Source organism: Mastigoproctus giganteus, chromosome 13, assembly GCF_048544385.1.
Source record: "Mastigoproctus giganteus isolate SK-2022 chromosome 13, ASM4854438v1, whole genome shotgun sequence".
Classification (NCBI taxonomy): domain Eukaryota; kingdom Metazoa; phylum Arthropoda; class Arachnida; order Uropygi; family Thelyphonidae; genus Mastigoproctus; species Mastigoproctus giganteus.
In genome coordinates this window covers 105251379-105267313 of record NC_143587.1, presented here as the reverse complement: position 1 = coordinate 105267313, position 15935 = coordinate 105251379, and the positions used below count along the sequence as shown (strand labels likewise).

The 15935-nt window shown below is 37.7% G+C and overlaps 1 protein-coding gene across 2 annotated transcripts in view; it reads right to left on the bottom strand.

The window, feature by feature from the left end:
- Nup205 (nuclear pore complex protein Nup205) overlaps positions 1-15935 on the bottom strand; it is a 738550-nt gene that overhangs the window by 690030 nt on the left and 32585 nt on the right. For both annotated transcript variants that reach the window (XM_090387115.1, XM_090387116.1), the window contains exon 2: positions 8891-9036. In XM_090387115.1, coding sequence (XP_090243241.1) covers positions 8891-9036 — 146 coding nt within the window. The remainder of the gene's footprint in view (positions 1-8890; positions 9037-15935) is intronic.

Below are 15935 nucleotides of genomic sequence, written 5' to 3'. Positions count from 1 at the left end.
AGAGAATGAAAAGGACCTGGGGGTAATTGCGCAGTCAGACATGAAATTTTCTGAGCAGTGCAAGCAAGAGTAGCTCATGGTGTCTTGTTAATGATATACAGGAATTTTGCTAGCAGGGATAAGGAGGTGATTGTTCCCTTGTATAAGGCAATGGTGAGACCACACCAGGTCTGAAAGCCTCATTTTAGGAAGGAATGTAGAGCTGCTGAAATGAGTACAGAGAAGAGAAATGAGATTGGTGAATGGAACAAGTGTTGCTGTTACCAAGAAAGGCTTAAGTTCTGCTAATTGCAGCGGCTGGAGACCAGGCACCTGCGAGGTGATCTAACTGAGGTGTAAAAGGCCATGAATGGTTTCAACAATCTCAATTCTGATGGGATCCTTCCTCTTGCTCAGATTACTCACCTGAGATGACATTGGGGAAAGTCAAATTGGGGAAAGCCAATTGTAGAATAGATGTACGGAAATTTGCCTTTAGTCAGTGGGTGGTGGATAGTTGCAACTAACTTCCACTGGATGTAGTGGAGGTCGACAGTTCAAGGCAGAACTAAACAAGCAGTTGGAGTGAATGGATGGGCAAAATGGGAAGGGGGTTTTCTTTTTTTTTTGGCTGATGTTATATAAGCTTGCTTTCTTGCATCACATGCCTCTGCTAATGCTAAAGATTAGAGCAGAAATTAGTTGAATAATCTGGAATTTTTTTTCCTAGATTATTCGACTGTGATAATGGAGGAGGTGAACTGTATCCACAAATCTTTTTTAGCTTTTATCATGTTTTTGCTTTAAACCTTTTATATAAAATAAGGTTGTTAGTGATTAGAATCTATAGAACAGGTTCCAGGATTTATTTTTTTATCTTTTTACAAAAAAATACAAGCTTCTGGTACAAGCTTTATTCCACCAGTATTTAACATATTTGTGTCTGAATGCAGAAGCTGCAGCCAGAATTTGCTCTGTAATGTGGTCAATGACATCATCAATGGGCTGTTGTCTTATAAGCTGGCTATCAAAAGAAATTCAGGCTGCCCAATCTGATTTAGAGAATCTCCATTTTATCACATGAAGTTTGTAGTGTTTGAACTCTGTATACAATTGGGAAATGATCACTATTGTGGAAGTCGTTTAAAACAATCCACTCTATACTGAGAAACAACATGGGGGAACAGATGGGTATGTCAATTTCTGACAGATAGCCCGTGGAAAAGAGTATAAGTATTATGACCAGTGTTTAGTAGTAACATTAGGTTAAACTGGTCTAGTAGCTTCTCTATCAAATGACCTCTATTGTCCATGTGGGCAGATCCTCATAGTGGATGTTGTTTTTTTTTTTTTTTTTTTTTTATGAAAATCCCTAACACGAGAGGTATTAGAACCTATAGTACTTAGTACTGTGCATGCGTTGGAGGTTCAGAAGATGAAAGAAGATATTTGTTGACATTAGACTTGAATTTGTGTAAACTGTAATATTTTCAGGAAATACGTATGAAGGAAGGTTGTTCCAGAAAACGGCAGTTGAATGAATAAACGAGGAAGATGAAAAATTGGTTCTATGAGTTTGAAGTTGGACAATAAATGGATGTTGGCTGGTGGCGGTACATGTTCGGAGTATTTTGAAAGAGAGAGAGCAGGAATTATAGAAGCCAATTCAGAAGCCAATTCTGCATGCCTTTTCCACATAAGTATCTGTAGAAAAGGCATGCAGCAGAAATAGCACGAAGGCAAATGGGCCTGTGGTACTGGGTTCCATGATTAAAGAGTAAGCGTATCCAGTGCCAATTTTTTTTTTTTTTTTTTTAATAACTAAGTATGGAGCTTTCAGGGTAAACAAGTCCCTTCTTCAGCAAAAGACGTATACAAAATACTAACAAAATATAGACATTAGAGATAGAATTAAAATAAAATAAATACCAAGTGAGTTGCGTGTTCTCTAATGCGTACGTGGTTGTGTGATTGACCATTATTCACTAGATTGGCATTCATGTTGGTGCACCGATGAGTGTGGGTTTGCAGCCAGCGCTTGTCGATTTTCATGACTGTTGATTCCAAGATAGGGTGTAGCCTCGTATCCTTGCAGCGATTCAAGGCTTTTAGACAGCATGATATGTTCAACAATTCTAGCCAAAGACGGTGATGGAAGTGTCGGGATTGGTCGATAACTTCACAATCGTGTCTGGGGTTAAGACATGATGTGTTGATCAGAAATGTTGATCAGAAATGACCTTATGTGTTGATCAGAAATGACCACACTGACCACTTGACAATCCATGATTGCCAAGTGGTCAGTGTGGTCATTCTTCTTCTAGCTTCTTCTGAGCTGGAATGGCTCCAAGCTCAAGAGAATAGAGCACATGCAGTGCTGTTTAGATGACAAGGGGCATGGGCTGATCTGTAGTTGGTAAACTGCCCGCACCACATTGGCTTACGGTACACTGAGGTTGCCAGGCATGAGCCCACTCATTTCAATGAAACATCCAGGAATGGAAGGGACCATTCTAACTCTACAGTGAACTGGATGAACAGTGACATGGAGTTCAGGTACCCTAACAGTGGTCTCTGAACCATGTGAGATGATGGTTTAGATCATCCACATATCTGCACCACATTGTAATCAGTACAGGCGGGCTCAGGAATATCTGTTCCTCTAATTCCTCCATAGTGATGTTAGCAACAACGGAGCTGACGGAGGTGCCCGTAGCCGTACCATGAATTTGCTTGTACAGGGAATTGCCAAAGGTAATGATGCTGTCTGACAAGCACAGGTTGAGGGCAGCACAGATGTCCTCTGTAGATAGCGATGTTCTGCTCAGTAGGCTTGGGTCATTCTCCAGAAGTCACCTGGTACAACTAACGCCCTGTTAGTGTGTTAGTTGTCTGATGGCACCGGGGGGGGGGGGGTCCCCCATCTCCTAACGGCCTGTTGGACAGGAATGGATGTAAACAGAGAGACAACATCAAAGGATGCCATGATCTCACTGTCAGGAACTGTGAGTTCTTTAGTTAGGCAAATGAATTCCTCGCTGTTGGTGATTGTATGGATAGTTTCCCACTAGAGGTGTAAGGAGTCATGCGATGTACACAGACAATTCATATGTAGGCATGTTGCAGCAGGACACAATTGGTCGGAGTGGAACGCCTGGCTTGTGAACCTGAGGTAGGCCATAAGATTGGGGAAGTTGGCAGCCAGTGGCATCTAAAAGCCACTGAGTCGATGTAGAGATTTTCCCAGATTTGACTAGTTTGTTGACGTTTAACTCTAGACGTCCTAGGACTTTGATAGGTGGATCAATTTCAGGCTCGTAAACACTGGAGTCCTGCAGTAGGCCAAGGGCCTTCTCCAAATATCCAAATACTCTGACCGATCTAATATAACAGTATGTTATATTAGACCGGTCGTATATTAGACAACACCATCATCGTACTTCCCACCTTGTCGGTGGGCAGTACGATGATGGTGTTGTCTTTACTGATGGAGTTAAGAGCAGCATGCTGTCAATGGTTGAAGTTGGAGCTCAGTGGTCGAGTGCATCAGAGGATGGAGGCCGTTCTGAAGCAGATGTCATTAGCAGTCTGTTCAGGGAGGTTGGCTAAGATTGTCTCTACTCTGGCAATTTGTGTGATTAGTGGTCTCGATGTATGACAGCAAATTTCAAACCAGAGCTAAGAACGTCGATCTGCTCAGAGGTTAATTGCTTGCTGCTCAAATTCTGAAAATAATTAGCGTTATTAGTAGGACAAGTGTTGGCTCTCAAGGAGCGAGTTTCTCTGATTAAGTTAATAAACTTCCATTGTTGTCGGTTATGGTAAGCATCCGACACACAGTTTGCTTGGGGACAAAGAGTATTAATTAGGCTAGAAAATGCTGCTGGTGAGTTTATACCTTTTAGTTCCTGTATGAGTCTTGATTTCTTGAAACCGGGTCTCTGAAGTTCGGTGTGGAAGTGACTGATCCACACTTTCATTTGTAGGCTGAAGTTGAAGCAAGCGCGATCCATGCGAGTGCTGTTAAAGGGAGCCTTATAACGAAAGCATCTGGCAATGATGCAGTTGGATTTGCATCTGTGTGCAAAGCGAAAATGTTGTTTGTGCCAGATACGTATATGTGCTGACCATAGAATGAACATATGAAGGCAATTGGACCTGTGGTACTGGATTTCATGATTAAAGAGTAACAATACAGCATATCCAGTGACAAAATGTTTTTGTTAGAGTGAACAGAAACAGTAAGTCTATGAGACAGAGAGTGGTGAGACTCTGTTAGAGATGAGTCATTCATTAACCTAACTGCCCTCTTCTGAATGGAATCTAGAAGCCTGAGAGAAGCTTGGAGTCACTGCCCCAGATGTGGGAACAATATTCCATGATAGGGAGGATTTGCGATTTGTACAGGGTGAACAGATGTTTGAAAGAAAAGTAACACCAAGAGCGAAAGAAAAAACCAAGTTTTTTAGATGCCAAGGAAACAATATTTGTAATGTGCTTGTGCAGAGAGAGAGAGAGAGAGAGAGAGAGAGAGAGAGAGAGAGAGAGAGGGAGGGGGAGAGAGAGGGAGGGGGAGAGAGAGGGAGGGGGGAGATTAGAAGTCAGGAATCCCCAAAAGAGATATATCATCATGACTAGAAATTGGAGTGTCACGAAAGATAAGCATAGGAGCAGAAGAATCCTTTTTGCGATATATAAGACAGGACTGAGTTTTAGAAGGATTGAAATCAACTAAGTTGTCTTTGCCCCACTGGAGAATTACCTGGAGATGAGCATTTAAGGAATTGGTAGCGGATATTCGAGAAGGTTAAGCTGATTGAGCAGAGCAAGGTTTCTCAAAATGGAAATTGGAATGCAATGTGCTATCATCAGCAAAACTATGGATAGGATTTCCAGTCAATGGAAGAAGGTCATTAATATAGAAGAGGAAAAGAGTAAGGGAAAGAAGTGAACCTTGGGGGACATCAGCATTAGTGGAGAAGTTACAAGACAGAAAGCCATCTACCATCAACCCTCAGTGAGTGATCAGAGAGAAAACTGGATAACCAATTACAAAAAACAGAAGGAAAGCCATAAGATGGAAGCTTGTTTAGAAGACCTTTATGTCAAACACGATCGAAAGCTTTTGGAATGTCAAGAGCAACTGCTTGCGTTTCACTGAACTTTTCCATTCAATTTGTCCATAAATAGGTAACATAAGCCAGAATATCACCGAGGAGTGGATCGACACTGATGCAATCCATACTGGTGATCGTTGATCAGACGGAATGTTTCTATATAGTTTAAGAGTTGGCAGTTAATTTTTTTTTTTTTTTTTTTTTATTAAAACCCTAAAAACAAGAGGTATTGGAACCTATAGTAGTTAGTACCGTGTTTGGGTTGAAGGTTGAGAAGACAAAAGAAGATACTTGTTGGCATTAGACTTGAACTTCTGATTTCTGAATTGATTTCTCCATTACTTTAGAAAGAGCAGAAGTAATTGCAATAGGATGATAATTGGATAGAAGGGATTTGTCACCCTTTTTAGAAACTGGCTGGATATGATCAAATTTCCAAGCAGAAGGAAAAACACCTTTGGAATAAGAAAATGAAAAAAAAGGCGGCAAAGAAGAGGAGTAAGTTCAGGAGCACAGGTTTTGAGAACAAGTAAATACCATCAGGACCTGGAGCTTTCTTAGCATCAAGATTCGTCAAAATCTTTCTGACATCCTTTTGATGTAAGACCACAGGAAGCATTGAATGGAGCGTACTGGGAATGGTGGGAGGTGTCTTATCCAGATCATTAATACATGAGTTAGAAGAAAAATGGGATGCTAGCAGGTTGGCTTTATCCTAGGCTGAAGTGACAACAGAACCACCTGGTTTTGACAAAGGTGGGAGCAGAGATGGGCATAAAGTTGCGGCCAATAGCTTTGGCAAGAGACCAGAATGCTCGGCTACCATTAGGGCAAGAAGCAAGTTTTCTACTCTTGGCCTGTTCGAAATCTAGTTTGTTGTTGTTGTTATTTGGTTTTTAGGAGCATCAGCAACTAAGGCCATATTGCTCCGGGAATATGCGGTGGTCATTCCATGACCTTTCCGCATCCTCCGTATTTGGTGGTGACGGGCTCAAACCCTGGTCTAATCAAGAGGCGTGTGCTACGCACTGCTGCTCCTTCCCACCTGGCTACGGAGGCGCCTGAAATCTAGTTTGGACTGATTAATAACTGCTTTACAATTGTTGCAATTACGATATGCAACATTCTTCTCTTGAACAGCCTTACCGCATTTATTGGAAAACCAATGTTTAGATAAAGGACAAAATTTTAAAGTGGAGTTTGGAATAAAGAATTCCATTCCTACAAGAATAATTTCACTGACACGATCTGAGGAAACACTGACATCAGAAGCTTTGAAACAGTAATCCGACCAAGTAAAAGAAGAAAAGAAATCTCGCAAGTCATCCCATTTTACATTCTTGTAATGCCAAACAACACGAGGTTGGGAATAGCTAAAGAGATAAAGGCTCCACTGGAGAAGAGACAATCACGAAGTTGTGCAACCTGTGTAAGGTCATTAACAATTGCAAAAGCCTCAGCATCTCGACCAGCTGGGTCTGCGTGAGAGCAGAAAACGGAAGCCAGCTGGTGTTGTGAACATTAAAATCACCAAGGGAAATTACCTCACTGTTAGGAAAGTTGGACTGGAGAAAATCAAGTTGCAAAGAGATTAAGTCAAAGAGTTCCAGGTGATTAGTGGAGTTGGAAAAATGGTAGAGACAACAGATGAATTTGACAGAATGCAGTAGAGAGATTTTAAACCAGAAAGGATCGAAAAGAGGAGATTTCAATTGACCAAGTCTCTGACAGGGAATATCGGAACGGACATATGCACATACCACCTTTGAGGTAAAAGGAATCATACAGCGAATAATTTGGGCAACTGAGATGAGCAGTAATTGAATCAACTGATAACTGAGAATCTGTTAGAAAAAGTACATGGGGTTTGGCAGACTGCATGTGGAAATGGACGTTGTTAAGATTAGAATTGAGACCACGTATATTTGTGAAACAAACTAGGAAGTGTTTGGGAGGCTTACATCTTTTCGCAGATAAGTTTGCTCTATTAGTTTGACAATTCATGGTGTATTCAATAGTAAGAAAATGTGGGGGGGGGAGAGAGAGACGTGCTGTATGAAATAATGAAATTTTTGGATATGGCATACCCATGGTAAGAATATACCCAGATCCTCGACATAACGTGGCCTCGACAATGACCCCTGCATACATACTACCTCGGACCCCCTCCAGTCACTATTTGGCAGAGTAGAGGTATCAAGATTATACACTAGCTGACGAGGAAGCCTCCTAGTGAGTTACGAACAGATTCGGTCCGTTGTACTAACTAGCAACCGGCCTGCGAACACCATTTTAGAGCTGTACCCTCAAAATGTAAGGAAGTTTGGATCTCGCCATGGTGTTCATCACAATCTCAATCATACTGCATGATGGAAGAGATGGGGAAGGGTTGACCAGAACTTAGCTCTGGAGACTAAACATAGGTTTCACCACTTCAAGCCTGCAATGAGCAAACTTGTGGTATTGCCCAAGTTGATGAGAGTCATCTACCACCTAGTATTGTGGTGTGGGTACCACACTACGACCACTGCTTTTGTTGGTTCAGACATGTGGGTGGTGACCCACAGCGTTCTTGCGCATGGGGGTTATACCAAGGATTACTAACAGTCCCACCGTCGTGAAGGTGAAAGCAAAGGATTTGGCCCCCACAGACCCTCTGGACTTTGCCAAAATTGGGTCCACTTAAATTGAGTGTCACCCGAATATCAGTTCCATCAGTGTTTTAGACTCCCAGGTAGCAAGCAGCTTGTCTGGCATATCTGAGAGAATGTCTGTGACAACCTCAAGGATGATGTGCACCAAAAAAGACAAAAGATTGGTGGTATTCATTTTATAAGATCTAGTTCTTTCAACATGTAGATACTCTTAGGTGGAAGGTACAATGACACTAGGGTTAGCATTTGTCCCACTGCTACATGTGCAGCAACATCTTCTAAGTGGGTCTGAAGTAGAATGTTTCTAGAAGGCATTTTACAGTTGACTAAAATCACAACAACTCCACATAGAGAAACTGAAAAATTTCTATCTTTTCTTTATGTTAAAAAATTTTTAATTGATGGAGTTACTTGTGGAATTAGACTAATTTCTTCCAAACAAAAGGCTAGAATTATATCGTGATATTAAATCATATATATCATTTGTATTTGTCTGTAAACCTCTGAAGTATCTCTATCTATAATTAATGCTAATTCTATTGTATAATGTGTTTTGGTTTTGAAGAGTGATGGTGAGTCTGTCTGCTTCTTGTGAGCAGTTTGCTTTTGATGGTCATGTTTGATTTTATCATTTTTAGGAAAATTGACAACAAGTGCAGTGTTGCAGCATTTTAGACTGTGCATGCTGAGGGAAGGGGGATACACCCCAAGTTACTAACAGTCCCACCATCGTGAAAGTGCAAGCAGATGGTCTGGCTGTCACAGAACATCCAGACTTGCCCAAAATTCAGTTCACTCAATTCACAAATGGGACAATGTCAGTGCAACATGCCTATGGTCCAAATAAAGTTGCAAAGGCAATTACAATGGAAATTCATTGAACCATGAAAGGCAAAATAACACATATTCTTCTAAGTACCTTAGCTATTCATAACTGAATATCCCTCCCCTTTGCTATTCTATCAGATCTAATATTAAAAAGAGCTTCTTTTTAAATAACTCATCTCATGCTATTCTAGCAAATCAAAAGAATGAAAGAAGGAACAGTCCTAAAATTTTAGTTACCTTATCTTGATGTAATTTCTAGAATGACACTAACACCACAACTTAAAAAAATCTTATCAAAGCATATAAACTTACAGGATTCTTTAATAAAGAAATGAAATCTGGCTTATGTTTCCTTAAAGCAACCTCTAGGTCAGGAATAGCATCAACATCCTTCTTGATTATTGCAGAAGTGACAATTTTGTATAGGTCTTTAAAAGGACCCCACAAAGAGCTCCCACCTAAAAAACACAAGAAAAAATACATTATTATACCCAATGTTTTGCTTAACAATAACTAAAAATAAACATACAGTGGTTATAATCAGTGCTTGTATTCAACCGGTACGACTGATCTGGTTGTTAAAATATTTAAATATTGTGTACCAGTCGTTAAATAGTATAATAATATCTATGATAAGTGGTAAAATTAATTAATATTATAAATTCTAATATAAACTCATAATATTTCACTCATAACTAAGCAGCAGTGTCACTATTTGTGTAGATGGTTGGCAGCATGCCTGCACTGCGTATTCTTTAGGGGAATCACCAGGTAATCATTAACTTAAAATTATGTAGTTGCTACTGAGTAAAAACAGTTAAAAACCAAAGTAAAAACTAAACTAAACAGTTTAGTTTTTACTTTGGTTTCATTGTTAGTACATTTTAAATCTTCTGTAAGTAGTAAGTATGACTAGTGTGAGTTAATTTTTTTTCAGTGGTTTAATATTTATAAATTCAAGAATTTATAATAAAATATTAAAAGAGAATATCCAGAATAAAGAGACGCCAAAGTTTGGAAAAGTTTATTAATGTTCCTTCTAAATATCATAAATGTGAATCTTCTGAATCTGCAAGGGAACAAAGAAAAAACTATACTAATAAAGAACCAAAGCCTGAAACATCTTCTGATACTGTGCAAATCAGAACAAAATAAACCATATTTGTACTTCTGGAACAAAAAAATATGAGTGGCTTATTATTGCTAGTGACATAAAATGTTGAGTGTAAATGGAGCTCAAAAGTTGTATCTTTAAATGTTGAATGTGCTAAACATATTTCATCCAAATTGCAATCAGGTTCTGTTAAAGTTCAGTGTTCAAATAAAGAAAATTTGCAATCGTTAATTATTAAAGAACATCATGAATCAGTTTCATATAATAAAGCATTTGAAATAATAAAAACTTCTGAAAAAAATATTTTGTCAAAGAGTGTCTTAAAGCTCATGAAAAACATTTAGAAAGTACCATCAGAATGTTTAAACTATCTTGTACAATTAGAAATAATCAATCATTTTCAGATATGAAATATTTAATAGAACGTCAAAAACCAATTAATACTGATATGGACATATCATTCCAATCTAGATTTATGGTCCCACTTGTTGCAAAACATATATACACTGAAATGAAAAAACTTTTTGGGAAACTTATAAAAACAGGAAGTAAAATTTCAATCATAATGACGAATCTTCAAATGTTTCACATAGAAGTGTTTTAATCATTTACTTAAAATGTGAAATTCAAGATTCTGATGATAATTTAATGATTTTTGTTGATCTCTTGGAGCTGGAAAGCTGAAATAATTAATCTATAATACATAATTATTTATATTAATATAATTATTAATATATTTATCTATAATATGCTGAAATAATTCAAACTTTATTGTTAGTACTAGAAGAAATTGGCTTAAATGAGAAATATTTACATGAAAACCTTATCAGATTTTGTACAGACAGTGCCAGTGTAATGCTAGGGAGAAAGGCTGGAGTTTGAGCAAAACTTTTAGTAAACTTTTAGATGTTTTAATTTGGCGCTGTCTAAGTCACAGTGCCAAATATCCCTGGATGACGCAACAAAATATGTAAATCAAGTAAATCGATTTAAATCTTTTTTTTTGATAAACTTTATGTTTACTACCATACATCAAATAAACATAAGAGAGAATTAAATAATATATTTGAAGAGCTAGAAATTGAAATAATGAAAAATGAAAGAATATTTGGATATCGATGGGCAGTCTGTAGTGCTAGAGCTGCAAAAGCAGCTTGGAAATCGTATCAAGCTTTGGATATTCACTTTAATAGAAGCTGGGAAATTGGAATAGTTAAACAATTGGAAAGTGAAAATTTTTTTAGAGATCTAGCTTTAATAAGTGACATTCTAACAGAGAATGTCAATACTTTCTTTAGCTTTAAAAGAAAAAAATGCTTCAGTTATTAAATCTGACAGATTAATTCAACGAACGATAAAAATTATTAAACAAGAGGAAGATATTATAAAAACAAATAAATAAATATGATATACCATTTGAAACAAAACATAATAAAGTAATTCCAAGAAGAAAAACTATTCAATTTTCTAATAAAGTATATGAAAATGTATTTGTTGTCTGATGACAAAAATGTAAAATATAATGAACTTTTTTAAGTTTTTTCAATTTATTTGAATCCTAGAACTTGGCCAAATGACATTTGTGCAGCTCTGTGGATTGAAGGTGAACAAAAATTAATAAAATTAAGCCAACTATTTAAATATGGCATTCCAATAAATAATTTTCGTGGCTTAGTCAATAATAGCGATATTAAATACAGTTGGACCTCTCTTTAACAAACTTCCATATCATCTGATAATAAACAATATGTAGATAGTACAAGGATGCCGCTTGTGCATACCATCCTTATCATTTTAAACAAATGGGATCAGCCGGCAAAACATTTTCGTTTAGAGTCTTGAAGTGAGTGACACGTACTGTATAAAGTGGTGAATTTTGTGTTTAGTAAAAAATCCATAAATTTATCACCCTCAACAGTGGAAAAATCAGGGCATAAACAAAGCACTATTTCGCTTAAAATTAAAATGGAGTTGCTTAAAGCAGTAGATGCAGGGGATTTTTCAAAAACAGACATTTGTAAAAAGTTCAGAATCGTTAACTCTATGTTGTCAGCAATCATAAAGAATAGAGACCAACTTACTGCAATGTTTGAGTGCAGTATGTTTGAGCCAAATAGGAAACGGATGAGAACAGCCAAACACAAATATTTGGAGGCTGCATTGCTTGTTTGGTTCAAAAGATAGGTCTCAGAATGCTCCAATATCGGGACCTCTATTAATAGAAATAGCAGATGTTTTTGCAATTCAAATGGGGATTGAATTCACTGCGAATCCAGGCTGATTGGAACGTTTCAAGAAAAGAAATGGCATCATTTTTAAAAATGTTTGCAGTGAAGCAAATCAAGTTTCACTGAGTATGACATCAGATTGGCTGCAGTCTATATTGCCCAAAGTGCTTGAAGAATATAGCACAAGAGATGTCTTTAACGCCGACGAAACGGGATTGTTCTATGCTGCTTACCCGATAAAACTTTATTGTTTAAGGGACAGCAGTGTTCTGGCAGCAAAAAGTCCAAAGAGAGGATAACGGTAATGGTGGCTTGCAATTTGGACGGATCTGAAAAGCTGCCCTTATTCGTTATCGGGAAGAGCATGAATCCGCTATTTTTAAAAATGTAAAAAAAAATATCGGTTGAGTGCACGGCAAACAAGAAGGCAGGGATGACCACGAATACATTTACTGATTGGCTTTTCGCGCAAAAAATGTAGAGTTTTTTTACGCGAAAAGTTTCCATGATTGTTGATAATTGTCCAGCTCACTCTGAAGTGAGATTAAAAGCTATAAAGCTTATATTTTTGTCTCCAAACACTATGAGCATTTTACAGCCTTGTGATCAAGGTATAATACAGAATTTAAAATTTTATTACCGAAAACAATTGCTAAGAAAATATTTGGCAGCAATTGAAGCAAAAGAAGATTTCTCTGTCAATTTTCCCTACTACTGAAGTCAGACTGACAAGTCGATAATTTCCAACTTCACTTTTAGAGCCACCCTTATGTATGGGAGATACATTTGCACTTTTCCAATCCAAGGGAATCTCCCCAGTCTAGTGATGCTCGCATAATTAGCCTCAATGGTTCAATGCACTCGCTTGCCACCTCTCTTAAGATTATAGGGTATATTCCATCAACTCCAGGAGCCTTACTGGTCTGTAGGCTCATTTTTTCATTAAATAATCTTGCGAAATTTCAATATCATTAATTACATATTTTTTAACTTCGCTCCCACAATTTCCCATTTGCCACAAAAGGCTTTTCATTTATAAATATAGATGCAAAATAACTGTTGAGTTCATCTGCAACGGCAGCTGGTGTATTTATTACTATCCCCTTTCCCTTACGTAAAGGTCCGATCTGGTTTGTCCTGCTCTTCTTGGCATTTATATATGTAAAGAATTCTTTATCCCCCCCCCCCTCTTTGCTCTGTTTGCTAGTGATTTCTCATAAACTGCCTTTGCCTGTCGAACTTTTTCTGTGGCTCTATTACACATCACCTTGTAGCTGTTATAGGCTTCAGTACTTTTTATTGCTCTGTAACCTTTCCATCCACCTTTTTCTGCTCAAGTAATGTGGCAACTTCACTATTCATCCAACTTGGAACCCTTCTCGTGGAGTATTTTTTTAATGGTATATATGCATTCAAGGCATCTGTGATTAATGTTTTAAAAGCGTACCACAGTTCAATTGTATTCATTCTCTACCCAGTTAATAGAGGCCATGTAGTACCTTAAAGCATCGTAATTTCCTTTTCTGAAATTAAAACCCAGTCCTTTGCCTTTTACTTCTGCTACCTCTCTCTCTCGTCATCATCCTCCGTGATCACTTCCAGCTACTGGTTCCTCTACTGTCAGCCCTGTTATGTCATCTGATTCATGTGTGATGATGAGGTCTAGGATATTCTTTTCTCTAGTACTTTCCCTGACATGTTGATACAAATAACAGTCATCTAGTTGATTTAAAAATTTTGTTCCCCATGTCGAGTTTCCTTCCCATTTACTCCAATCAATTAGAGGCAAATTGAAATCACCCATAATAAGGCACTAACGCTTACTTGCCCATTCCATTTGCATGTAGAGGCTTTTGTCATAGTCTTCACAATCACCTGGTCTGTAGATTACTCCTACTTGCATTATACCTTTGTTTCCAACTATCTCACACCATACAGACTCTATACTAGCATGTGAAATGTCTGAATCCGGGAAAGCTATCGTCGCACTCAGGCTGCTTCTGATAAGAAGCATTACCCCACCACCCCTTCTATCTACTCTATCCTTCCTAAATACATTATACAAGCCATACTGAAACTCATCATCCCCAATTTCCGGGCGGCACCACGTCTCCGTAAGCCCTATTATGTCCGTGTTACTTGTTTTAATCAGCAGTTCGAATTCGCTCATTTTATTGACGACACTTCTAACGTTACTGTATAAACAATTAAGATTTACTGTTCTTGTATATTTAACAACCCTAACACAACCGTTGAAGTTTTTTAGGCTCTCTTCCCTGATATTAGCTACCCGCTCACGTGAAACGTCTTTGCCCCCAGAACATCTAGATAATACGTCCAGTTGGGGTAACAGATAAGAACTCTTAAGGTATGTGCAAGAGTTACATTGACCAATATTATCAGATAAACGCGTGTCAATATTACCCACATCCCCCCCTAACTAGCAGTTTCCCTGAACCTTTAAGGTATCCTCAATAATACTGGCAAAAACTTTTGCACCACCTTTGTTTAAGTGTATCCCGTCTCTACAAAACAAATTCCTTCTACCTACAAGTGTGGGCCATGCTGATAGAAATTTACCCCCTAAGGCTCTTAACATATAATCCCTCCTATCGTGTCTGGGCAGAATTGTAGACACATAGACATTATGGCCTAGCTCGCGACATTTCCTCAGCATGGTCCTGTATTTTTCCAACAAATCGTCAGATCGTGTATGTTTAATATCGTTTGTCCCCACATGAATAATAATATTTTCTTTACCCCCTTTAAAATCTGACAATTTGTTGGTGACATCATCAATAGTTGCTCCCGGCAGACATACCCTGGTTCTGCTCCACCTATCTTTATTACAAAAAATATTCCCCGTTTCCCTGACAATGGAGTCTCTTAATAAAACAATGTCCTTTTTAACCAGAGTAGTTTGCACTTGGTTTTTCTGTTTTGAGGCTCGAATCGGGTGTGCATCACTTGGTAGATTGCTGGAGTTTTGAGTCCCTGACGAGCTCCCAGATGCATTATTTTCAAGGGCAAGCACTCGTTTTTTCAGGGACTCAAATTGTTCCATCAGTGCACCAAATTGTAATTTAAGATCGGTGCACTCCTTGCATCGATCACAAAGAAAAGAATCCCCAGGTGAGGTAGGATTAGTCACCAGGTCGACCTTGGAAAACATTCCTCAGGTTCCACAACGGATTAAATCATTACTCACCCATAAATCGCCATCTGCTATTTCCGTGTGAGTCACGATACCGTGTGACGTGTTTAAGGCAGATCTCGTAACTACCATTATAAAATTTAAAAAATTCAATGAAAGTAACTTTAAAAAATTATATCTATAATATTATTGAAATCAAACAGTTACAGGAAAACCTATAACAAAATAATCCAACAATATCTAAATAAATCAAATATTTAAAAGCACTATCCAAAAGTAAACCACTTAACTGAGGAGCCCTCTCTAAGTGCGTCCGCTCACCTCGAATACCAACAGTCCTTGTTATTTATCAAGATGATAAATAACATGGTGCAAAAAAAATATCAGATTTTTTTTGATTTTTACATATTGTATGTTTTTTTATCTGATGAAGTCAACAAACATGCTAAGTGTTAATAAACTGAGTTTGTAAAATGCCCCTTGTGTAGTGTTATATAGTGCATAAAATGTTAACTTGTTTAAACTTTCTATCTTAACTCTTTTGATTATTACGACATCAAAAACATTGGCGAGGTTTTTTTTTTTTTTTTTTTTACTTCTTTTAACACGAAAAAATATTTCTGTCCCCATGATTTCATGTTAGACGATTTCCACTGTATTTTGCTAGTAACAGCTGCATCAAACAAAAGATCACAACAACAATTTCTAAAAATCAACAAATAATTTGGAAATTATAAGAATGATTTAATGAACAATTTATGTTACAACTTATCGATTGGTAAGCAGTTTTATAATATATATACATAATTTATTTATAGAATAAAAGATAAATTTTCCATATGTACATTCCTCACAAACACA